Consider the following 24947-nt stretch of genomic DNA (forward strand, 5'->3'; position numbering starts at 1 on the left):
AGATATGACAGAAATTGAAGCTTGCAACATGCATTTACTTCCTGCATTTACACTGAAAACACTGAGCCGTTTAAACCGCCATCTTGAAACACCACATCATGGCTGACTAATTAACATTTTTTATAAAAACTATGAAAAATTACCTAATGTACATTTGCCTAATTGCGGACAATGCCTAATTCTGGACACCTTACCTATCAGCCGTAGCTAACCAGTCAAAGAAGTTGTTTTTGCTTTTAAAAAGTGCACTTCTATGCTCAGCTAGGCTACCATTATGATTTGATAGCTTTACCTGTTAACTTGGGGCTGTTTGTTCTGCAAATTGCAAAAGTTTCTTGTTTTCTTTACTTTTACAATCGAGGGCGAACAGTGACGCTCACAAGGCTGCCCTTACTATTTATCTTCGATTATCTCTGCAATCACTTGGCATAGGATAAGTTTGTTATTGTTTATGCTTTGTTAAATTATGATAATTCATTTCAACTTTTAAGAAAAATTTCTAGTTGAAGTCCGCTAGATTTTGTAGACATCAAATGGAATTTTGTTCTGTTAACAAAAACTTTTTCATTTGATAACTTGTGCTTGAGATTTGATTGAAAATATTGAAAATTGTTTGGAATTTTAGGCAAGTGTACGCTAAATTGTAAGTCATAGATGAAAAAATTCAACCCAAGCCAACCTCGAAAACTAATCTGAAGAACAACCTCACAGAGAAAAAGGATTTAGAGTCCCCTGGCCATTTTGGCGACCAAAATTTTTAATTCAATTTTTCTTAAACGATGACCTTTACTAACTTCTAAAAACAACTTTGCTTTCTACCCTTAAATATTTAAAGATAAGTCCAAAAGTATAAAATATTCCTAAAGCATCTTCTCTTTGGATGATTTGAACTTTGGGCTCATTTAACTGCATTTAAGAGCAAACAGGTTGATAGCAAAAATGTTTTTTGAGGTTGGTAAAATTCACGTTTGAAGATTTAAGAGTTTATAAGCACATTTTGATGGACTTATCTTTAAATGGTAGATTGCTCTCATTACTCCAAAATTTTCTCTCAGGTAGGTTGCTGCGGGTGGTTCTTGATGGCCAAACTTCCAATTGGACAGAGGTCTTGGCCGGTGTACCTCAAGGCTCTATTCTAGGACCGCTCTTCTTTCTGATATATTAACGACCTCCCTGAAGGAATTATTTCCATGATAAAAATTTTTGCTGATGACTCGTCAATATTCTCCCTTATCCTTGATCATATTCGCTGTTCAAACGAATTGAACAGTGACATGCAGAAGGTTAGTGAGTGGGCTCATCAATGGAAAATGATCTTCAACCCTGATCCTTCTAAACAGGCTGTTGAAGTGTACTTCACTCGGAGGATAAATCTACCTGATCCTCCAGAAATTTATTTTAACAACGCAGCCATTGCTGTTTCAGAGGAACATCCAGAGAAAAAATTTATCTTGAGTTAGGTCTTGAAAGCCTGTTGAACAGGCGACTAAGTCGAAGACTAATTTACTTTTATAAAATAATCAATGGCTTTGCACCTGCTTACCTTTTGCTTACAATGGCGTGGTTCTACTTAACCGATTAAGGGTTGGTTTCAGTCATCTTTGGGACCACAAATTTAGACATGACACAATCGACCCATTCTGCAACTGCCGAAGTAATTCTGTTGAAACGACACAACATTTCCTGATGCATTGCTCTGATTACTACAATGACAGACTTGTTATGTTCAACAGCCTTCTTCAACTTGGCATAACCTTGTTTCCATTTAATCCCAAAAAATTGTGTAGAATACTTCTTTATGGCGACCCCGATTTTAGCATTGTCCAAAATCATGATATATTGAACATAACGATAAAATTCATCTGTAATACTGGACGTTTTGGGGGACCGTTATTCTAGTCTTTTGCTCTCCTAGCTCTTCTTGTTTTTCTTTTTGTTAATAATTATCCTCTGTAGTTAGTTTCTTTTTTAGTCATTACTGCGTTCATATTGTTTAGCTTATTTGGGGTTCCTTCCTCCTGGCGGTATGATCTGTGGTCCTTTTGCGGGAGGCTAGGAACGTTTGTAATATTTGTTCGTGTTACCTATACTATAAATAAAAATTAAATAAAAAAATGGTAGATCAGGAGGTAAAGATCTTGATGAAAGTTTGTACTATCCCCATGAAACTTTCCAAAGAAAAACCAAGATTTCTTGAGCAAAAATTATTGTTTTGAGCTACAGCTACATTGTCAACATTTTTAGGATTTTAGAGTTAAGACGGACTTTGAGCTACAATCCTTCAAGAAATATTTGAGACAAAGGGGAGTTCCCGGTGTAATTTTGAACACCACAATTGATTTTTAGGCGCCTTAAACTACAGTTGGAAAGTAGAGTTTTAACTCTGAGTTTTAACATGAGACTTAAGACTTAGGAGCTTAGGATCTCAGGATTTAAAAGCTCAAATTTGCTCGAATAAGGCTTGAAATATAGCCTAGAAGCCACCAAACCTCTCTAAAATCGAAACATTCAATGGAAGAAAGTGGAAGTGCTAAAATAGCAATTCTCGCCCGAACTTTAAATTCTGAAAAACGTTAAAATACACTAAAATCTCAGTATATTTCGAGGGAGATTGTAGCCCTAATTTTAAAAGAAAGGAAAAGGGTTTTGACTTCTGATAAATTGTTGCACTATCTATAGGATGCTTTCACAAAATCAAGAATCAAGTATCAATGGGTATATACTCATTTTGGGCAAAGATTTCAGCCAAAAATGCACTTTTAAACGTCAATTTTACAAAATTAAGGGGGTCAGGGGAGTTAGAAGCTACCTTTGAGTGAAATTTCAGCCTTTATCAGCTATCAATGAGTACCATATATTTGATTTTCCTAGAAACCTTTCTAGAATGTGACGAGGAAGCATGATTTTCAGATCAAATTAATTTTCTATCTACTAATTACTGGCTGCAATAGAATGACCTCAGCTCTAGTAAAAAAAATGAAATAAAAGCCTTTTTGCCCTGAAAAAGCGCATTTGATAACCTTTTTCACCTAGTTTTATGGTTTTGATATGAAAGATTAAATATAGCCCTTATATATATATTACAACGAATTTAGTGACCCCTTTAGAGTTTGCCAATGGGCCAATATATCCAGATATATCCCAAATTTTAGTCATTTTTCAAGCAATGTTAAGAAAAATTTCCTTTTTTGAATTTAATATTTAAAAGAATAATAGGATGGTACTGGAAGAAATCTTTCCTAAGCCAACTAGAACAAACTATTGGAGCGAACATGAGAAATGGAAATGGACTATCAATCTTTGTATTGGCTCAGTTCTATTATTTTCCACCAGGAACTCAATGGCCGTATGTGTGCCTGCTATAAGTAAAGAACTTGGATGGGATAAAGAAATTTCTGGCACTGCTTTGTCATCCTTCTTTGTAGGATACATTGGTTCTAACCTAGTTGGTGGTTCTTTTGCAGATCGATTTGGTGGCGCAAAAACAATTTTGTATTCTTCCCTTGTCTGGTCCTCACTGACTATTGTATTGCCTATTTTTGCAAATTCACAGGGTATTTTCACATCTAGCAATTATGATATTTTTGCTATTAGATTTTTGACAGGATGCTCTCAAGGTTTTTACTACACTTCATTTGCTGCCTTGATTTCAAGGTATGTGAGAACTGATGATAAAGGACTTATTGCTGGTATCGTTTATTCTGGATGTGCTGTTGGTATTATTCTGACCGGGTTTTTTGGATCACTTTTAATAGAAGCTGGTCATTGGTCTTATGTCTTCACAATAAGTGGATTTTCTTCATTGTTATGGCTTATTTGGTTCCAAAACCTCTCAAGAGAGACAATTCAAAAAGAAACAATAGAAAATTTCAACTCTGGTAATGAAGCTGTCGATACCAGGAAATTCATAAAAAGTATACTATGCGAGAGATCAATTCTGGCACTTTTAATTGCTTACTTCGGGTCAGGCTGTACATATGGCGTTTTGAATTCTTGGACCCCTGTATATTTTCATGATATGTTTCCGAACAGTAAAGGATGGATATTCAATGTTATACCATGGTTGACAAGTTTTATTTTTGAGCTTGTAACTGGATACTTTGCAAATAATCTGCTAAAAAATGGAAAATCTGTATTATTTGTACGCAAAACATATGCTGCTTTTCTTTTTCTAGGAACAGCATTTTTTTCAATACTTTTAACCAAAGTGAAGATATTCGAACATGCTTTACTTTTGATGAGCTTAGTCGCTGGATTTTCTGCTTTTGGCTCAAGCTCATTATGTCTGAATCCTCAAGATGTTTGTCCAAACAAAGCTGGTTCTTTATATGGATTAACACATGCTGTAGGATCTTTTGGAGGTACTATTGGTGTTTATTTTACTGGACTGGTATTGGAAACCAATAATAACTGGTCATTGATTTTTGTTTGTAATGCAATAATATCAATTTTTTCTTTTTTAGTTTTTCAATTATTCGGCTCCACTAAGCCTATTGAAAATTTTTGAAGATAATGAAAATGAAAATCTCACAATCCTGATTCTTATTTCATTCAACCTAATGCTTTGAATTGAGTAAATAGCAAAAAAATGTCAAGGATTTTGCAGATAACCCTTTAAATTTGTCTTCAATAATAATTCTTATGTTTCTACTGTACTTCACGAGATTGTTTGAGCCAGTGGGATTTCTTTATTTTTGTTTGCTTGTGATTTACAGTTTTACTTTATTTTAAGAATAGATTTAGATAGACTTAATGAAATATTTAAAATCTAATTTCAATACCATATAATAAACTTCCTTTCGGTGCCGCAAAGTTAATTTAGACTATTTTGGTGAAAAGAATACATTGTGGTTTTCCTGTAAAGTTTCCATCAAAAGATACGATTTATGAAGGGGCATAACTCATATATGTTAAATTTATAAATCAACTTGCTTTTTGTTTTGCGCTTACAAATTAAGGATGAAAACGATTTTGTATGACTTTCTTGTTTAAATTTTGTATTTTTTATAACCACCACTTCGATTTTTAAAGGTTGGAAGAATGACAACAGTTGAGATATTTCCTAAACAAACCAAAGGAGATTATTGGAATGAAACAAACAAATGGAAATGGACCATCAATCTTTGTGTTGGCTCAGTTCTATTATTTTCTACTAGAAACTCAATGGCTGTATGTGTACCTGCTATTAGTAAAGAACTTGCATGGAATAAAGAAATTTCTGGAATGGCTCTTTCGTCTTTCTTTTTTGGATATGTTGGTTCTAATATTGTCGGTGGTTATTTTGCAGATCGATTTGGTGGAGCAAAGACAATTTTGTACTCTTCTCTTATATGGTCTTCACTGACTTTCATTTTGCCTCATTTTGCAAATTCGCAGGGTATTTTCATATCTGGTAATTTTGACATTTTTGCGATAAGATTTTTAACAGGATGTTCTCAAGGTTTTTTCTACCCTTCCTTTGTAGCCTTGATTTCAAGGTACGTGAGAACTGATGATAAAGGATTTGTTGTTGGCATTGTTTATTCTGGATGTGCTATTGGTATTATTCTGACCGGTTTTTTTGGATCACTTTTAATAGAAGCTGGCCATTGGTCCTATGTTTTTATGATAAGTGGATTTTCTTCATTGCTATGGCTTATTTGGTTTCGAAACCTTTCTCGCGAGACGATTCAACAAGAAACAGTAGAAAATTTCAACTCTGGAAGTAAATCCACGGATACCACGAAATTCATAAAAAGTTTACTCTGCCAGCCATCAATTTGGGCACTTTTAATTGCCTACTTTGGATCTGGCTGCACTTATGCTGTATTGAATTCTTGGACCCCTGTATATTTTCATGATGTGTTTCCAAACAGTAAAGGATGGGTATTCAATGTCATACCATGGTTGACCAGTTTTATCTTTGAGCTTGTAACTGGTTATTATGCAAATGGTTTATTGAAAAGTGGAAAATCTGTATTATTTGTTCGAAAAACTTATGCTGCTATTCTTTTCATTGGAACAGCACTGTTTTCTGTGCTTTTAACCAAAGTAAAAATTTTCGAACAAGCTTTACTATTGATGAGCTTAGTAGCTGGATTTTCTGCATTTGGCTCAAGCTCGATATCCATGAATCCTCAAGATGTTTGTCCAAACAAAGCTGGTTCTTTGTTCGGGCTATCAAACGCTATAGCCTCTTTTGGAGGTACTATTGGTGTTTATCTCACTGGACTGGTATTGGAAACCAATAATAACTGGTCATTGATTTTTATTTGTAATGCAATAATATCAATTTTATCATTTTTAGTTTTTCAATTATTCGGCTCCACTAAGCCAATTGATAACTTATAGTACCTTTTGGATTTTTAATTTCATATAAAGAATAATGCATTTTTGTAAAACCATTTATTTCAGCTAGAATTTTATTGCAATCTTTTTGTATTTTGATAAAATTGTCATTAAGCAAGAACATAAGGACTTTCTTTCGTTATTTCTTCTAATTATACTGAATTAATACCAGAAGAATCACCACTGCAATATTCTACAATCAAATTTCATTATAATCAACCTTTTATTTAATTTTTAGGTAGTAGAGATAGATAAAAAAAAACTGGATAATAAAATTGATGGCCACTTTGAAGATTTGTGCTCAAAATGAATACAAGTCGTCATCAGATGAAGAATTGATTTTGAAAAACAAGAAAAAAGACAGTGACATGTTTTGGAATGAACGGAAAAGATGGCATTGGACAATCATATTGTTTGTGGGCTCCATCTTGGTGTACTGTGTACGAACCTCCATGTCTGTTTGTGTTCCAGCCATCGCCAAAGAAATGGGATGGAGTAAACAAATCTCAGGAATGGCGCTTTCCGCTTTTTTCTTTGGTTACCTGTCCACCAATATTTTAGGAGGATATTTCGCAGACCGACATGGTGGTGAACGAATGATCATGTACTCATCCACTATATGGGCTACATTAACTGTTGTCCTACCGTATTTTTCAACTGCCCAAACGTTTCTGAATTCAGGAACTTTTGCTATATTGGCGACAAGATTTTTCACAGGTTGCGCTCAAGGATTTTTTTATCCTTCCTTATCCTCGCTTGTTTCGAAACATGTGAAAGACAGTGATAAAGGATTTGTGACTGGTGTTGTTTTCTCTGGATGTTCAATTGGAACCATCGCCACTGGGTTTTTCGGTTCGATCATAATGGAGCACACTAGTTGGAGATTTGTCTTTGTTTTGATTGGTGGTTTTTCAATGTTGTGGATTTACGCTTTCCGGTTTTATTACCATGTAGACAAAAACAGTAAACCGAAAACAACCGTCGATTTCAGCAGTCACAAAGTTAACACAGAATCTTTCCCTTGGAGACGCCTCTTGCGAAGAGCTTCAGTTTGGGCTTTTCTTGTTGCTTTCTTCGCTTATGGGTATACCTTCTACGTTTTGTTATCATGGGCACCAGCTTATTTTCATGACGCATTCCCCGAAAGTAAAGGCTGGATTTTCAATGTGATACCATGGTTGGCCAGCTTTGCTGTTCAAAACATTGCAGGTTATTACTCGAACACTTTGATGTCATCAGGTGCATCAACGACTTATGTACGAAAACTTTATGCTGCTATGCTCTTCCTTGGCACTGGATTATTTTCCTTGCTTTTAAATACAGTGGAATCATTCCAGCAAGCCTTATTTGTGATGGCGTTAACAGTGGGTGTCAACGCCTTTAGCACCTCGTCGATTTCTTTAAATGCTCAAGACTTATCTCCGAAACATGCAGGAGCTTTATTTGGTTTTGGGAACTCACTCAGTGCACTGGGTGGCTCGATAGGAGTATATTTGACTGGGTGGATCCTTGAACACTCTGGGCGTTGGTCGTATGTTTTCCTCATTAACTCTGCGATTTCTTTCTTCGCATTCATAGTGTTTCAACTGTTTGGGTCCGCTGAAGCCGTGGTATGAGATTTTTGGTATTTTAGAATATCAGCTTTTTTAGTACAAGCTTTTTCAATTGTTATTGTTCGGGTGTTAAGAGAATTTAGAATCAATATCGCAAATGTGTTATACTTTTAGGAGAACATTTTATCTCAACCACTGATCTCAATCTTATCACGTTCTCGAGATGAAAAGTTTTTCGGCAACGTAGAACAATTTAGTTGGAACTCTTCTCTGTGTAAATTGCTTTGCTTTAGTAAGCCGAGTTCCCGAGTTCAATTTGTATGTAGTGGGTTTTTTCTGTTTTTATTAATTATTATATTATTACATTATTTAGATTGAAAGTTTTAGTTTATTTTTATAGAAAATTTCGATTGATTGATTTATCATACTATCAAGTGTACATGAATTTTATATGATTGAAAAAATTAATGACAGTTCACATTCTTGCAATATATTCTTTTTTTACAAACAAAAATTGTCATGATTGTCTTAATTGCTAAGAAATGTCCAGGAAAACGATTGTTCTAAATTCTAAATTCTATAATCTTTCTCTATAGAAAGCTAAAGGAAAGGCTTATAATGTCGTTTGTAGATGTTATATCATTTCTATTACACGATTTCTTCTATGTTTTCTCATTTTCGTTTAGTGCAATATAATAAAATGAGATGAAGAGTAAACAAACCAACCTTAATATCGAAGAAGATCCAAGTGGTAAAAACAAATTGAACAATGAAAAATTACACGGAGAAAACACTGATTTACACTGGAGTAAACCGCTACGTTTGCGATGGACTATTACTTATTTTATTGGGACATTTTTCGTCTATTGCGTTCGATCTGCTATGTCGATTTGTGTTCCAGCCATCGCCAAAGAAATGGGTTGGAGTAAACAAACATCAGGAATGGCTCTTTCCGCTTTTTTCTGTGGTTACGTTTCAACAAATATCATCGGTGGATATCTTGCGGACCGCCATGGGGGAGAGCGGATGATTATTTATTCGGCTACCGTATGGTCGGCCTGCACCCTCCTCCTTCCTTTCGTTGCTGAGAACCCAGCCCTTCTATACTCTGGAACATTTGCGATATTTGGAGCCCGCTTTTTCACTGGAATGGCTCAAGGATTTTACTTTCCATCACAGGCGACTATTTTTGCTAAACATGTTCCCGTTAAGGAAAAAGGATTTATTTCTGGGTTTTCTTATTCCGGATCCTCCGTAGGGACAATTATGACGGGTTTCGTTGGTTCTCTTATCATTGAAATGTTTGATTGGGAGATGGTATTTATCGTTATTGGTATTCCCGCCCTTTTATGGGTGTATTGGATGAAGCGTTTATACAACAGTACAACGAAATTCAAGAATACAAAGGAAAAGAAATTTATAAAAATGAAAGAGCCAGTACCGTGGAGGAAGATGGCTTCAAGGAAACCATTCTGGGGGCTGATGATCGCTTATTTTTGCAGTGGGTTTGTATTCTTCAACCTCCTATCTTGGACACCTATTTATTTCCACGATGTTTTTCCACAAAGCAAAGGATGGGTGTTTAATGTTATACCATGGGCGGTTAATTTCATCATCACTAACGTCTCTAGTTATTATGCAAACGTGCTACTTAGTAGCGGTACATCTGTCACAGCATTGAGAAAATCCTATTCCGCTATATTTTTTCTGGGTGGAACGTTATTTTCTGTGTTATTGACAGTCGTCGAAACTTTCAAACAAGCTTTATTTGTAATGAGCTTGAATATTGGTATACAGGCATTCGCTAGCTGCTCCATCAATTTGAATTCACAAGATTTATGCCCCCAGCACGCGGGTGCCCTTCATGGCTTGATCAATAGTGTGGCGGCCTTGGCGGGAATAATGGGTGTTTATGTGACAGGATACATCTTGGAAACAACGGGGCATTGGTTTTCAGTGTATGCGCTAACTGCGTTTGTCTCATTCTTAGGTTTCTTAGCTTTTCAGTTATTTGGATCGGGTGAACAATTGAATATTTGAACAGTACAATGAACTGAGAAATTGTAGTTACAAAGTGGCTGGACTACTTTGCCACTTATTTAATCGTAAATTTTAAGAACATGGATTTTTCAAATTTTTATGGTTTTTTAGAGTAACTTTAGTAGATACATAGAGTACAAAATTATATTTATTTTTTGGTAGAATTTATGGAAGAATTATTTATATAAGGACATATTTCGAAAATGTTTGCTAATTTATTTGGCTCACCTCCCTCATCGTTAATTGACTCGACTGGCAAAACCCAGATACATTCTGCAAAACTTAGAACTTTCTGAAATCTTTTAGATTTGCTTCGAAGATTTTCAGAAATTTTGCAATGATAGCTGTTATGTCACGATTTATATTGATATTTATGTTTTAGTAAAAAGAAAAAAAGTAAACTTGGTGGATAATGACATGATAAGAAAATGTTAACATCGTGTTCAATATGAACCTGGGTTTTCAGAATCAAAGAAATATATGGCTGTCATTATCATTATCATTATTATGTTATGAGAAATTTCGATTTGCGGAGCAGTTTTCGGTGAGTGAATTTATTTTAAAGTAATTATTGATATAACACAAGATTTGTTTGCCCTGCTGATCTCAAGGTGAGAGAGTTTATACGATAAAAAACTTATTTTTAGAACTCGTTCGTGTTGTTTTTAATGAATTTTATTCAAAACACAAGAAATAGAGATTTTGAAAGCTACGAGGAGACACCAAAAGTTTGAAAGCGACAAGTTAATCTGATGAAAGCAACTCCCTTTTGCTATGGAAGGCAAACAAATAATACGACAAGATAGAGAGGTTATCAGTTAATGTTTTGAATACTTCTCAACTCATTTGGTCTGTCGTCAAGGAAACGTAACGACCGATTGATACTACGTGTATTTTTTGTGAAACAATTAGTTGCTGTTTTATAATCAAAAAAATGATGGTATTAGAAAAGATGCAGTGTTTCTGATGTTATGAGCTTATGTTATTATAACAGCAAAATGTTCTTGTTCCTTTTGGTTGTTAACGTTTTGCAATTTTGTGGTTGTGAACTTCTGGAACCGAAAAACGTGAAACGGAAAGTTAACCTTAAAGGTGAGAGCTTCTTCTTTTACTCAACTTTTGAAATTCTTTTCGATATTCGTCTCAGAGAATTTAAATGATATATTTTTGTGGTTTGTTTTCCTCTTTAACCTCAATCTCATAATAAATCTCATTTTTAATGAGAGCTTGATTTAAATCAGTCAAGTCACCAGAAGTCACTATCTCTATAACGTTCTTTCTTTGACCAAAATTAAGCTACTTAATTAGACATTTGTTCTAACTACTTTTAAGGACATGTTTTTTAATTGTTTCGTTTTTGGCATTTTCAAAAAAGCTAAATTTTGATTGGGGTAACTTGGAGGTCCAAGATTTTCACAGGATGTTAGTAGTGATGATAGGACCCCAAAAAGTTCTTTTCCCAAAATTCTAGCTGTTGTAGGGGCCAGTTAGGAGCAAATTTTAGCATTTGCATGTGTTTCGGAAAATGATCTAAATCAGAGCTAAAAACCCAGGAAGTTGTCTATCTGATCAATGATTCTCATAGAGGGATGGCAATTAAAGCAGCCTATTGTTAAAAGGCCCACATTTTCCTATTGTGGGGCCCTTTTTAGAGCACTTTTTTAGCACCTATTTCCCCATTGACAATAAGTGCCAAAACACCAAAGTAAAAGGCTTGATTGGGTATAAGACTTCCATAACTTCTTTTGAAATAGTTGAATAATCAAGTTATTAACACCAATATAACACTTGAGCTGTTAAAGGGCCCGTTTGGAGCTAAATTTAGCATTTTCCACTAAAAATACTGCAGCAGAATAACTAGTATGTTTCTTAACACATAATTAAAAGGCTGGAGTGGGTGTAAAACCTTCATAACTTCCTTTGAAGTAGTTTAATAATCAAGTTATTAACACCAATAAAACATTTGAGCTGTTAAAGGGCCCGTTTGGAGCTAAATTTAGCACTTTCCACTGGAAATACTGCAATTTATTCTGCTTCTCTTACTAAAATTAACTTTACACCTAGTCTAATTTTTGCTAAATTCAGCTCATTTTGAGACCTAGGAACATAAAATAACCTCATGAAGTTCTGTTCAATTATGTATCAAACATTAATGATAACTTATTTGATGTTCAAAACCTTTTCAGGGTCCAGAATCGAGCAAATATTTAACATTTTCCGTTAAAATGCTAAAATACTGCTCGTTTTTGGTCCATTTAACTATGACAAAGACCACAGAAAAGACTTTTTAAGCTTCGTGAATGATCCAAGCATCAAATAGCGCCTAAATGAGCTATGAAATAACAATAACCTTCGGGTTTTCAAATTTTAGCATAAAGACATGGCCTTAAAGAACTTTAAGTCCAGTCAATGCTAAATTTTTGCTCATAAAAGGACCCTGGAATGCTTTATATCGGCCAAATTTGGTTTTTCTATCTTTTTGAATGCCTCAAGTATACATAATATCAATATCATAGTTCTTTTGTGTTTATCTTAACTGTGCTGGTGGATTAAAAAAAAGCCACACCCAATGCTAAAAACATGCTCATAATGGGACCATACAACCATTTTTAGTGATTGCTTATGTTGGTATATTGATCTTATAAGGTATAAAAAGGCATGTGCAAAGTATTAGAGTCATAGCAGAAAAATTGAGAGAGATACAAGCCTCTAAATCCAAATGCTAAGTATTTGCTCCTACTAAAATGCTAAGTATTGGCTCATTTTTGGACCGCACTTTGTTGAAGCATAAGTCATGACAGATTTAAGCTTTAGAAAAAATTATTTTAAATTTTTAAAGTTCATCTTTTCCACGCAACCATCATCAGGGCATAATTTTAGTTCATTCATTATATTAGAAATGAATGATGATTTCCCAAGACCCCTAAAAACGAAACAATTAAAAAACATGTCCTTAAAGCCTTCCCCATATTGAATATCCAAAAATACAATACTGAAGTGTTTTTACTATGTATCATGCATACACGCTTTTTTTTTATAAGAATACACTTTATAAGAATGTCCATGATAAAAATGGCCAAAAAATGAAGAATATGCTCAGAATATCACCATCATAGAATTTTGCTACCCAAGCTACGAATGCCATTTTAGACCATTTTTTAGTCAATTAGGATCCTAACCTAAGAATGCTGTAAGAATATTCCAGGATGATTTTCCCAAAAAAGTTAAGAATATCCATGATGAAATGGATTTACACCATTCTTATAAAAAAAAGCGTGTAGTATTGTTGACAAGCCGATAGTTTCGTAATTTGTTTTATCTTGTCTCACTGCACCGTCCCTTGAAAGATAAGACGACGTATTTTGTTAAAACGATGATAACGTTAAGTGACACTATTTATTGTATTGTTCTCTTTTCCAGATATCTCGAAGCTTGTGCCACTCAATTTTGTAGCAGACACAGCTGGTATCGGAGATTTTGACCCTGAGAAAAATGGACTTCTTATACACGAATATTTTGATCAAGTATATAAGAAATATTCACAGTATAAGAAATTCTCTGAACTTCAAGATGAACATATTTTAATGGTGGATCCTTTTAAAGACAAAAATAACCCGTATGCTGACGCTGTTAAAAAGTTTAAATGGGTTTTAGAATCCATATATCAAGACAATGGAGGTAAACTGGATTCTGAAAAATCGGGGAACAATGACGCCCGATTTCAATTAGACTCTGCAGAGGTTGCAGAATATGAGCGTCCAACTGTACCTCCCTTATCAGAAATTCAAACACCAGCAGATGTTGATGATTCAGATAATTTGTATGATGGAGATAATATACAATTGGATATCGATGGAGATGATGATGGGGATAATTTTAATGAATTTAAGTAGTGAATGACACACAATTTTGTATATAATTTTTCTAGTTTCTTTAAAAGAAAGCTGTCACTAGCTATTGAATTTCCCAAACGTTATTAGTGTGCTCACATTTCGTAGGAGTGAAGGTATTTAGGACACATTAAAGGTGCGAATCTAAAAAGTAGACGCTAGCTTTCCAAACCATTTATAAGCAATCTTATAGGCGTTGGTGGTTTAAGCCCAAACAATTTGCTTCTTGAAACAATTTTAATAAGTTGTAATAAAATGTTAAATGTTATGATTTGTGAATTGATAATTTTATTAAGTTCGAAGTATTATGGTTTCATCATTTTTCTTAAAATAACTCCAAAACCACCAAAATGTATAAACTTCTGACATTAAAATGAGAAGGAAGTCCCTATTCCTTTGATTCATTTGCGTTCATTAAGAGAATTTGTGTCGTCATCATGACGTTTCGCGTGTCACAAATTAACACCTCTCCTTAGCCCTTTGTCGAGAAGCAAACTCACTCCAGGTTCAAACTTCTACATTTTTTATAAGCAATCAGTTGGCTAAGGCTCCAAGGCTCAAACTTGCCAATTTATTTTTCATCTCGTAAAGTAAAAGTTTTTTTGATAATCTAACCATAGCAAGGGATAGCCCTTGACCCAATAACTTAAATATATAAATATTGTATAATATCAGGGGTGGTCAAAGTAAACTTTTTTTTGATAATCTAACCATAGCAAGGGATAGCCCTTGACCCAATAACTTAAATATATAAATATTGTATAATATCAGGGGTGGTCAAAGTAAACTTTCCAGAAGTTAGAGTTAGAATACTATGCAACTCTAGGGCTGACCCGAAAATTGCAATTGCTTATAAAAAAATATGTACCAATGAATGCAATGCAGAATTTTAGGATTTTCAAGAGTTAACAATCTTGTACTGTTTTGCCACTTAAAATGAAATGTTCTTGTTGTCTTTTAGACTTTTCCGTTTATTACTTAGCTCTAGTTCAGACAAATTACTTTCTGTTCTCTCAATTCCAATTTTCAAAGCAGACGAAAAGTGGGCAGAAAGTTTGCAGTTAAAATCTTTGCTTGAAAAAGATTAAATGAAGTCATTGCATTAAACACCCACTGGGATCCCTTCTCACTGGAAAGTTTTGCAGAAATATCGTCCCCAGTTGAAAATTATGCTCCAATTTTTGTCCCCATTGAAAATAATCAAATAAACCTCAAATAATGAACCTAACTGCAAAATATTTTGCTATTTTTCCCTTCCAAACTAAATTTTCTGACTTGAAAACAATGGAATTTAAATCTGTGAAAAGGGTCTCCAATCTCCAGTTTTAATTCGTTATTTTTACCCCCAACTGGTTGAAAAAAATCCTACCGGGTCTGTGAAAAAGGTGTGAAAAGGGTGATATTGAAGTCAAAAGAGGGTAATGCAATGGACCATTCTGTGAAATTGTCAACTATGATTGGAGAGTATATGCTCGATTGGTATATGGGTATCGTAGCGTAGGTCCCCACTGGCGGTATCCAGCTCGGAAACAATCGGAATATGCAGGGCGAATAGAGCGTAGGTTCTCCATCTCCTAGTGAGTGGAAGGTAACTGGGGACTTAAAAATGAGTCTTCCATTCAATATGAAGAATTCGAGATGCTTTGGGTATAATTTTGGTCTCAAAGGGACCCAGATGTAAGAGCAAAAATGTTAGGGTTTTTCTTTTAATTTCTTTTGATCTTTTTTACCAGAATCTAATGGATAAATTATTTGTAACTGTCAGCTTTGGCAAATATTCGATTGATGATTCTGATTTTCACGGTCGAGATAAATACGCTATTACAGGCTGTCTATAGTGTCAATAATTCCATGCTGATGAGGTAGTATGACTCAATGAATTTAACCAAAACCTTTATGCCTTACTTTTTACTTATAACCTCTCATGCTCTCATGCATTTTTACGGTCTTAGTAATTTCTTCATCTGCCAATCATACTAAACTCAACTGTCAATCAAATAAATTAACACCAATCAATGGCAGTATAGATCATGCCGCCCTATTTATCGTGCCTCTCTCCAACCAAAATTTTTGTCATCTTAATTTTAAACAGTTTAAGAGGAATTTTCGAGGAGATGTTAAATGAAAAAGGGAGTTTCTTTATTAATTCATCAGAAAGCAAACCTCTTCCCTGTCGGTTTACATGTGCATGAAATAGTAGCTTATAACTTCCCTATGAAAATATTATACTCATGCTGCTGATTTATTGCTTTGTTCTCTGTTCAGATGCACAAATCTACTTATTTTCACCAGTTCTGATTTAAAGTACGCCCCCGGGGGTACTACCCTTGCCGACCGACGAGGGTGCTCCGCTGAGGTTCGAAAAATGGACTCTACTTGGGATTCGTTTTTTCAAAAATTTTGCCGAAATTTGCGAAAAAAGTGACCCTTTGAATGGGACTAAAATTCCAAAATTTTCTCAAATTTTCTACTTTTTCCTAAATTTTCCAAAAAAGGCACCCTTCGAGGAACTGATGTGTTTTTGCGACCCTACCTGGGACTTGTGGAGGTTAAAAAAGGTATAGTACCCTGACCAGCGGCGCATCTCCGTAACCCATTTTGCCCTAGTACCCCCCCCTCCCCGGGGATACGCCTCGTTTTAGAAAAAATTCCTTTTGGAAATATTTAAGAATATTTTAAAGTAATCTAACTTTTCTTTCATAACCATGGCCTTCTGTTATGGGGTAATACTCTCTCATTTCTTTTGATTTGCGATGTATGTTAAGTAAACAGAAATGCGGCCAAACAAAAGAACTTGATGAACAATAAACTTGTCAGCACCAAAACGCAAATCTCGTTAAATCTTAAAGGTTAAAATTAAGGGAAGGAAAAAAACTGTTTTATAAATTAAAACTTCATTAAATAGTCTATTTCATAATTGATTTTTCTTTTCTTTTTTTTCCAAAAGGTTTTTTTCAACTCGTTGCTTTGATGCGCCATCTTGTCAAAGAGTCATCTCAACCAATTGACACATGTTAAAAGCGGACATAGGATCCAATCGTTAATTAATGCTTATGATGTTCAAGATGTATAAAACCCTTCATATATTTGTGGTCGGCAGGAATGACAGATTTTCTTTCGACATCTCAACTCAACCAAGTCAACTAAACATTAAGTACGACTCGAGACAGGATGACAGGCTTTTTGATAGACGATATTTTAAGCAAGAAAGTCGCCAAAGAAAATGAGACGATTCATGTGAGATCAGCATTCCTCCCAACTCAATCAGGTAAATTGAATATCCACTGTGAAAGGAATATTATTTTTGGTCTTAATCCTTGCCAAATATATTCTAAAAATAAATAACGCCAAAATTTTTATTTCTGGCTCAATTTTATCTTCCTTGATTTTTGAAATTAAAAGTTAACCTATTACATTTTTATTTCAGATCACTATTGCAAACGTCTCTACGCGCCGCCCCTTCCGCCTTTGCTACCACCATCAAACCACCATTACCACCCTTATCATCAACATCACCGCTTCTATCGTTCCCGATCACCTCCGTCTGCTATTTCACCTCGTTCATCACACTCAGACGATCTGGATCTTGATAAACTTTCACGCCGACCACGTACTTCAATCACCATGTGCCAAAGAGAATTTCTGGAAACGGAGTTTCAGAAAGAAAGATACCCGACACTAGCGTACATCGACAAATTATCACGCAAAGTCCACTTACAACAATATGTCATAAAGGTAAGCCTCTCCCATATTATTCAAAATGAATGTGATGCACTATCTATCTTGTACGTCGCACGGTAGTCTGACACTTTCTTGTCCGACAATAAAACATTCTGAAAACAATCGAAATGGGATCAGCCCGGAAGTATATCTACTCCGACTGCTTTTTTTTTTGTCCGAAGACAATCGCATATTGTTTTTTATTATTCACGATTCGGACTTTGAAGACGGTCGAAGGTGGTCGCCTAAATTCCCTGACTGTTTCGTTAACAATTGGTAAAGAAATCTACTTTTGGTGGAATTGTCATACTTGGCAACTTTTGGGTCTATTTTAACGAATTTCAACCCCTTTTTTCACGGTAAATATACAAGGGTGTTCCTAGGAAAAATTTTAATCTAGAAGAACAAGCTAGTCGGATAAAGATAAAGATTTTTGTTGTTCCATTTCAGGTTTGGTTTCAAAATCGGAGAGCAAAATATCGAAAAGAAGGGCACCGTCGAAAACCTTCCAAAGAAGACACAAACACAAATCCTGAGTATTTTACAGAACGAAAGGAAAGCAAAGACGACAAAGTACATTTATTGAAAGTTCATTCTTCCGAAAAATACACACCAGCTACAGCAACGAAATATAGTGGACGGTATCTCTATAATGAAAGGAATTCAGCACAAACGTTGCTATGGCAACCTCGAATGAAATCATCTTGCGAAGAGCATTGTGGGTGCTTCACGTGTGGGTGATTGACCGATAGTCTATTGAATCGATTAATTGACTTCATATTGCGCTAATTAATGAATTCACTTATTTACTGTTTTGTCGGAATCCTTCTTCTCACTGACATTCAAAATAATCATCAAGTTCATAATTACATGGGATGTTTAAATTTAGTTTCTAGAATTTAGTTGTGTATTATAGATTGTATTATTCAATTATTGTATTATATAAATTCCTTATTTTTTTGTCATATCTTTTTGTTTTTCGTTGCATTTTATTGAAGAGTATTTATTGGTTGTTGATATTTATTTGAGAATTTATTCAGAAAAAGAAAATTATTACTTGTTTACTATAATGATTTTTTGTTTCGTTTTCCTTTGTGTGAACCATTTGTATTCGTACAGGAAACATTTCAAGGGTGTAACCGAGAAGTACTTTTCAGGGGGTCTAAAGGAAGATTTTCCAGGGGGTAAAAGACTGGTTTTAGTTCGTCCATTTTAGTTATGAAAAGAAATTTTCCTTAGGTTTGGCACTTTAAGCCTGAAATCATGATCTTATTTCTAAAGCAAAACTGTTTATATTAATTTGATCCCTAAGTTGCTTGAAATCCCATTCTTAGCACTTTTCTTAAATTGCTCTATTGAGTTTTTTCTTATAAGAAAAGAGTTTAGAAATCTCATGACCTAGATTTCGTTCATTTCATCTGGTCTTGAAACTTTGAAAAAATTAATTTCTTTACATCATGAACATAGTTACATTGAAATATATTTACAATATTACATTAGACTGAAGGAAGATATTAGCGACTGAATAAGAAATTTTCATCTCAATTTTGGAGAAAGAAGATTGATCAATTTATTAAATTTAGAACTTTTTAATATTTAGCGAAGAAAAAAAAGAAAATATTTCTATTTGCTCAGATTTCAGATGTTTCAACATTTTGCATTTAAAATTTCTTTCGTTCGCCCACGGTTACTTCATTTTGTTTGCTTGATGGTAATAAAAAGACAAAATTCTAACCTTTAGCCTTCACTCTTCAGAACAGATAATTTTTCAAAATATGGTCAGCCGTAGAAGATGGCGAGAAAATGTCAAAGATCATTTAATTGGCTTAATATGCGGTGCATCCGCGGGCTTCTTTTACGCTCTCGGTAATTGCTTCGTCCAATACATCTATCGTAAAAATCCGTATCTTGATTTGTCTGAATTTCAAATCATTTTCGTCCGATCATGCGTACAGCTTTTGCTGATCGTTGTATTGTTGGCATGGAAACGCATTAACCCTTGGGGAGGATCATGGCCGAATTTCGGACTGTTATGGCTCATGGGATTCGCCAAAATATGTAGCATTGTTTTCTTTTATGGATCACTAAGCGGCCTCCCTTTAGGTGATGCAACAGTTATTCTATTCACCGCTCCCGTGTTTACAATCTTCCTCAGTATTTTATTTCTGAAAGAATCGTGCAGTTTGTGTAACATTATCCTTGGATTGTTCAGTTTTGTGGGAGTTGTGATCATAGCAGCCCCTGGAATGTTCTTCCCTTCACCAGGAAAATCACACCAACATAAACAATCATCACATTATCATTCGAAACATGCTTTACTACCAAAGCATAACATCACATCCATTCATTCGCATTCAGTCATTATAGACAGCAACAAAATGAAGAGCGTTGGTTTTGGTCTGTGTGCGGCTGTTGCTTTAGCTTTCCACATGATTATATTAAAAATCAACACCAAATCTGTGGACTATAAAGTAGCATTACTTTATCCTAGTCTTTATGGGGTTATATTTTCACCGTTATTTATGATTGCTGAACACCACGATATAGTGCTTTTCCACGACTTGGATCCTTTATATTGGGTGTTAATGATATGCAGTGGGTTTTTCTATTTTATCGGGATGATGTTATTGGCTTACGCATTACTGAAAGAAAATGCAGGTCCTGTTGCGCTTGTTCGCAACTCAGAAGTCATTTTTGCGTTTGTGTTTGAAATATTGATCGAGGGACAAATGCCAATGATGTTCAGCATAGTTGGGGTAGTCTTGATCCTATGGACGACTTCTATGGGGCTCCCCCAGGGGCTGGCGTGACACGTGAATGACCCTTTTTTCTGTCGTGAATACGTGAATTGGACTTTTTCGGCGCGTGAATACGTGAATTGAGATATCAACGTGAACGTGAAAATAAGATTTTTCCAGCGTGAATTCGTGAATCGAAATTTTGAGCGTGAACGTGAAAAGCGAATTATTGTCTAGAACAAAACTAAAACCTAAATCTAAAAAATTTTCTTGCTCGCTTCGCTCGCATATAATCTTGGATATCATACTGACGTAATGTTATTGTAAAGTTATTCAAAATAATCAAAACTTTATAAAATTTAAACATTAACAAATATTTTCCATATTTTTCTGAGGACGCATTTTGTAACATTTAATGACAACTTTTGTGATGCAAATAATGCATCCAACGATAGTGTTTTGAGCCAAAACGAAAGAGTCTTAGAGAAAATTTTCTCGGTCGACGCTAATGATGGTCGTCTTTCTGTAGTCACTTATATTGTTACTAAATGCAGTACACAAAATGATACTGCATTAACTTGGAGACAGGGAACGGTATTTGCTCTTTTAATGATTTACATAAATAGGTAGTTCTAATAAATCTTGTATAAATGCATCATCGGACATTCAAATTTTTTTCTGGCTGGTTGTGCTCGTCCAAATGCATCAAAATGGCGAAGACTAAAGAAATACCAAAAAAAATCGAAATTCAACAAAATAATGGATTCTGCACCCCTGACAACTGCTTCATGAACGAGATTGTGAAGGACAATGATGTGCTACAATGTAGAAGATGCGAAAGGTTTGTCCATTATGCATGCACGGAACTACCTGCCTATCAGATACAGCTGTGTCTCCAATACAAAAGCTTGCGCTTCGAATGTGCCAAATGTGTTACAGTCACGCCAATTCTTCTGGAAAAGATCAAAACAAGTACAGAAAGAGTGCGTAAGGACAAGGCAACAAATACTGATAAGGTTAATAATGGAGAGCAACAAGGAGATAAATCTACAAACGCTCGATTGGACAGGCTGGAGAAGAAAATTGAGAAACTTTTAGATAAGGAAGATGTCGCTAAAGATAAAAAACAAAGGACATACGCAGAAACTACCAAAGAAGAACTGAAGAAGCAAGAGGTAACTATGAAACAACAGACATATGCTAGCCATTGCAGAGTTAAAGAAACAAGAGGTAACGATCAAGAACTTCATCAAAGAAGAGAAAGAAGAAGTACGCTGGCTGAACCTGACAAAGTGCAATATCATTGTTCACAACATTGATGAACTCAAACATGAAACCCTTGAAGAACAGCGAACAAGTGATAAAGATTACGTCGAAGAATTTGTGAGCAACCAAATGGGACTAAAGGTAAACATCGTCAGCGCAGAAAGAATAGGAGCTCGAAAGGACGAGATGTTCAGGACGAAACGTTGGCGACCCTTAAAAGTTGTGTTAAGGAATGAAGAAGAGAAACGTCAGATTCTAGCATCAGTCCACAAGCTAAAGAAAATTGTAACTGATTTACGAGTAACCGATGATTTTTCTAAAAAAGAACGCGAAACCATCAAAGAATGGCATAGGAACGCAAAAGAGAAGACAAAGTTACAAAAGGATGGCAGTCAAATAAAGGTTAGAGGAAGTCCTCGGACTAGACTCTATTTCAAGAAGATCTGCTGTGACTTACGCGTTACTGAAAATGAAATATTGTAAAGACGACTGATTTAGAGGCCAACTGTGCGCCTACAAAATGTTAAATATGATTATTTCATAGAGGTCGATAGACCTGCGAAATATATTACTATAAATAAATAAATTCAGAAGAAACTCTTGTGATGCCGCACCGTGTAGGGCAGGTACCTCGCTTGCCGTACCAGGTTTTTGCCAGTAAATGGTCAGTGTTGAATATAATGCAAGATTTTGAATGAATTGTGTGACCAAGAAGGCATACTTGGGTTTAACAATAGCGTGTTAAGACCGTTTTCTCAGGAATAAAAGAAGAAAAAATGGTCGAAAATTTTTCGCGCTCCCTTCGCTCGCGTTCTTCTTTTCCAAAAATTTCCTTCTAGGAGACGAAGGTCAAACTAGACGACCTTTTCTTGCACCACCTCTTTGAAGCCTGAGACTTTCCAGTCCATGATTTTAGGCCAAGCCTCGATTTAAAATTTATCCTTGATAGATACGGGTCTGCGACGAAGAAAATCGGAGGGAAATCCTTAAAGCTAAGCCTTAACATTGCATTTGCCACACTTAACAAGTAAATTCAGACAGGGTCTATATCACTGTACGCCAGAGGGGTAGTTCTTTGTAACTTTGGCGTGACAGACCTTAAACATTTCCCTAAAGGGTCGACGCTATCGAGAATAAAATCACAAAACTGCAGAAAACTTCATTTTGATGAAAATTGTCGGTATAAGAATAGGTCAAACAGCTTCAAAAGAGGCCATAAAAGGTCATATTTAGCCCAATATTTTTCACAATCGTTTAACAAAAGAATTAAAAGCAAAATTACCGCGTGAACGTGAAAATGGTTTTTTTCGCGCGTGAATACGTGAATTGGCAAAAATTTGCACGTGAATACGTGAATTGAGGGTCGACTGGGGGGGCCTCTTCTATGATAGTTTTCAATCGGATTTTCAACATCGAACAAAAGATTTGTAAACACTGCTGCCCATGCGCAAAGAAGAATCAAGATGGCGGAGTGAGCAGTGAAGATGAAACTTCTGAAGAATATGAACTCATCTCATCAAATGAATTTTCGAATGAAGAAAAAGAAAAATGAGGAACCTGATGGTTTCAATCTCAAACACAACCTGATGGTTGTCTGAAAGGAGATGATATTTATCTAGAATTATTCAAAACATCTTAAATAGGGGTATTTGATTCATCGATAAAGAAAATATTTAAATTCAAATTCATTTTATTTTTCGCCTCTTTTTTCTTGATATCTGTATGCCGACAGAATTTCGTATCTTCACTGGGATATTCTCTTAGTCGTTTAGTTAATTTACTTGCTTTTCTTTATTTTGCAAGTTCCACTCAATTGCATACATTGAAAAGTCCTGTCTCATTGATACAGATTATCGTTCAGCCAATGTTTTTAGAAATAGAACAAACATTCACAAAACCGAGTCTCATCCAGCCCAGCACTCTTTGCAGTAAATAGGGAATTCTTCCGCTAAAGACAAACTCAAAAAGGATGAATTTTCATGGACCTTGGTGTTTTGATTGAACTGTCGAAACAAATGTCAACGATAAACATATGTAAGTCGATAGCCGACATATGAATAAGGTCATGAAATATTGAAGCTGACAGACTAACATACAGACAGACATAAGTTTACACAGTACAGTGGAATGTGTTCATGGGAAAATTAAACAGTTACTCATGCAGAAAATAAATCTATTCAGGAATATTTTGATATATTTTTGACCGAAAAACGCAATTGGAATTTCTCAAACTATGCTCATCTACAATTTTTGTCATCATGAATGAAAAGATATTTCCTTGTGAAAGAAAACATTATATTTCATTTGATTCAACATTCAACAACAACTGAACTTGTAACCAAAATAAGCAGCCTCGTTTTCATGAGAATGACGTCATTCATTTGAAACGAAGTAACAATAATCAAGTCGTATCATACCGTAAAATAACCATGGCAACGCAGAAGGATTATCTGACGCATATCAATAAGTTTATTAAGATGGGAAAAATTCATGAAATATTTATGTTCTTTTTTCTCAATTCAACTTCTTAGTTCTATAGAAAAATGAGATGAAAAAAATCAGAAAATGAAAAAGAAGATTAACACAGAAGTTTAATTGACTTGACAGAAATTTTTTTAGCTATTTTACTTGTTAATTTTTTCAGTTGCTTGAATGGACGGGGGTGCATATTACAACAATAACCAGATGCCTCCTGTGGCAGGTGGAGGAGGAGGCTATCCACCTCCCGCTTATCCACAGTCACAACCATATCAACAACCACCACCTTACGGACATCAACCACATCCAGGAGGTTACCCACCACAACAGCCAGGGGGATACCCTGTTACCTACCATCAACCAGGGGCATACCCTTCACACCATGGTCACTACCCTCCACCTCAAGGACAAGGGCAACCACAAACAGTCGTCATCACCCAGCCTGCACCACAACCTGTTTACGTGAACGGTCATCACCAGAAAAGACGAAAGAGTAAAGACTCTATAGGTGGAGGTGGACTAGCTGCAGGATGTTGTGCTGGTATGGCATGTTGTTGTTTGTTAGATGCTTGCTCTGACATGGACATGGATATCGACATGTAAACACCTGTACTTAAAAGATGATAAGAAATCATTTAAATTGAACTTTGATGAGACTTCCGAAAGTTACAGTGCAGAGAAAAACGTGAAGATACAAGAATGGAAGCATTAAATAAGACGCTTGTCACTTCAACGAATTTGTTCTCAGAACGAGCGTGAAAAAGGAAAAGATTTGAAGATATTCTTGTTTTTATTTGTTGATTTGTTGGAACATTCGTTCATGATTTATCATATGTTGTGCGTTCAAAATTGTACTTTGAGTCGAAAATTTTGGAAAACTGTTTCGATCTTATTTTTTATGGAATTCTATGGGAGAAGAAGAAAATTAGACGTGG

The 24947-nt window shown here is 35.2% G+C and overlaps 7 protein-coding genes and 1 pseudogene across 7 annotated transcripts; all 8 read left to right on the forward strand.

Moving 5' to 3' along the window:
• Nucleotides 1–3140: 3140 nt before the first annotated feature.
• LOC136806976 (voltage-gated purine nucleotide uniporter SLC17A9-like) lies at nt 3141–4587 on the forward strand. The gene has a single exon (XM_067063553.1). It carries the CDS (start codon nt 3218–3220, stop codon nt 4505–4507), a length of 1290 nt encoding a protein of 429 aa, XP_066919654.1. The 5' UTR covers nt 3141–3217; the 3' UTR covers nt 4508–4587.
• A 113-nt stretch (nt 4588–4700) lies between these two features.
• On the forward strand, nt 4701–6473 carry LOC136806978 (voltage-gated purine nucleotide uniporter SLC17A9-like). Its single transcript, XM_067063555.1, has one exon. It carries the CDS (start codon nt 5041–5043, stop codon nt 6328–6330), a length of 1290 nt encoding a protein of 429 aa, XP_066919656.1. The 5' UTR covers nt 4701–5040; the 3' UTR covers nt 6331–6473.
• A 72-nt stretch (nt 6474–6545) lies between these two features.
• Nucleotides 6546–8358, forward strand: LOC136806977 (voltage-gated purine nucleotide uniporter SLC17A9-like). Its single transcript, XM_067063554.1, has one exon. It carries the CDS (start codon nt 6606–6608, stop codon nt 7941–7943), a length of 1338 nt encoding a protein of 445 aa, XP_066919655.1. The 5' UTR covers nt 6546–6605; the 3' UTR covers nt 7944–8358.
• Nucleotides 8359–8567: 209 nt separating this feature from the next.
• Nucleotides 8568–10147, forward strand: LOC136806979 (voltage-gated purine nucleotide uniporter SLC17A9 pseudogene; annotated as a pseudogene).
• Nucleotides 10148–10212: 65 nt separating this feature from the next.
• On the forward strand, nt 10213–18600 carry LOC136806981 (uncharacterized). Its single transcript, XM_067063556.1, has 4 exons — nt 10213–10464; nt 16758–17078; nt 17238–17545; nt 17981–18600. Exons 2-4 carry the CDS (start codon nt 16982–16984, stop codon nt 18269–18271), a joined length of 696 nt encoding a protein of 231 aa, XP_066919657.1. The 5' UTR covers nt 10213–10464; nt 16758–16981; the 3' UTR covers nt 18272–18600.
• On the forward strand, nt 10698–14379 carry LOC136806982 (uncharacterized). Its single transcript, XM_067063557.1, has 2 exons — nt 10698–11012; nt 13341–14379. Exons 1-2 carry the CDS (start codon nt 10892–10894, stop codon nt 13811–13813), a joined length of 594 nt encoding a protein of 197 aa, XP_066919658.1. The 5' UTR covers nt 10698–10891; the 3' UTR covers nt 13814–14379.
• Nucleotides 18601–19298: 698 nt separating the features above from the next.
• Nucleotides 19299–20340, forward strand: LOC136807009 (solute carrier family 35 member G1-like). The gene has a single exon (XM_067063586.1). It carries the CDS (start codon nt 19306–19308, stop codon nt 20338–20340), a length of 1035 nt encoding a protein of 344 aa, XP_066919687.1. The 5' UTR covers nt 19299–19305.
• A 3879-nt stretch (nt 20341–24219) lies between these two features.
• LOC136807010 (uncharacterized) lies at nt 24220–24615 on the forward strand. The gene has a single exon (XM_067063587.1). It carries the CDS (start codon nt 24220–24222, stop codon nt 24613–24615), a length of 396 nt encoding a protein of 131 aa, XP_066919688.1.
• The last annotated feature ends 332 nt before the right edge of the window (nt 24616–24947 follow it).

This window comes from Clytia hemisphaerica, unplaced genomic scaffold (genome assembly GCF_902728285.1).
Source record: "Clytia hemisphaerica strain Z4C2 unplaced genomic scaffold, Clytia hemisphaerica genome assembly, whole genome shotgun sequence".
In the NCBI taxonomy this organism is placed as follows: domain Eukaryota; kingdom Metazoa; phylum Cnidaria; class Hydrozoa; order Leptothecata; family Clytiidae; genus Clytia; species Clytia hemisphaerica.

Bases quoted from the DNA above. Each gene is read 5' to 3' on its own strand.
- LOC136807010 (XM_067063587.1), top strand. From the start codon at position 24,220: ATGCCTCCTGTGGCAGGTGGAGGAGGAGGCTATCCACCTCCCGCTTAT.
- LOC136806978 (XM_067063555.1), top strand. From the start codon at position 5,041: ATGACAACAGTTGAGATATTTCCTAAACAAACCAAAGGAGATTATTGG.
- LOC136806977 (XM_067063554.1), top strand. From the start codon at position 6,606: ATGGCCACTTTGAAGATTTGTGCTCAAAATGAATACAAGTCGTCATCA.
- LOC136807009 (XM_067063586.1), top strand. From the start codon at position 19,306: ATGGTCAGCCGTAGAAGATGGCGAGAAAATGTCAAAGATCATTTAATT.
- LOC136806976 (XM_067063553.1), top strand. From the start codon at position 3,218: ATGGTACTGGAAGAAATCTTTCCTAAGCCAACTAGAACAAACTATTGG.
- LOC136806981 (XM_067063556.1), top strand. From the start codon at position 16,982: ATGACAGGCTTTTTGATAGACGATATTTTAAGCAAGAAAGTCGCCAAA. The intron at 17,079-17,237 runs GTAAATTGAATA...TTTTTATTTCAG, and splicing joins ATTCCTCCCAACTCAATCAG to ATCACTATTGCAAACGTCTC. The intron at 17,546-17,980 runs GTAAGCCTCTCC...GTTCCATTTCAG, and splicing joins TACAACAATATGTCATAAAG to GTTTGGTTTCAAAATCGGAG.
- LOC136806982 (XM_067063557.1), top strand. From the start codon at position 10,892: ATGAGCTTATGTTATTATAACAGCAAAATGTTCTTGTTCCTTTTGGTT. The intron at 11,013-13,340 runs GTGAGAGCTTCT...TCTCTTTTCCAG, and splicing joins ACGGAAAGTTAACCTTAAAG to ATATCTCGAAGCTTGTGCCA.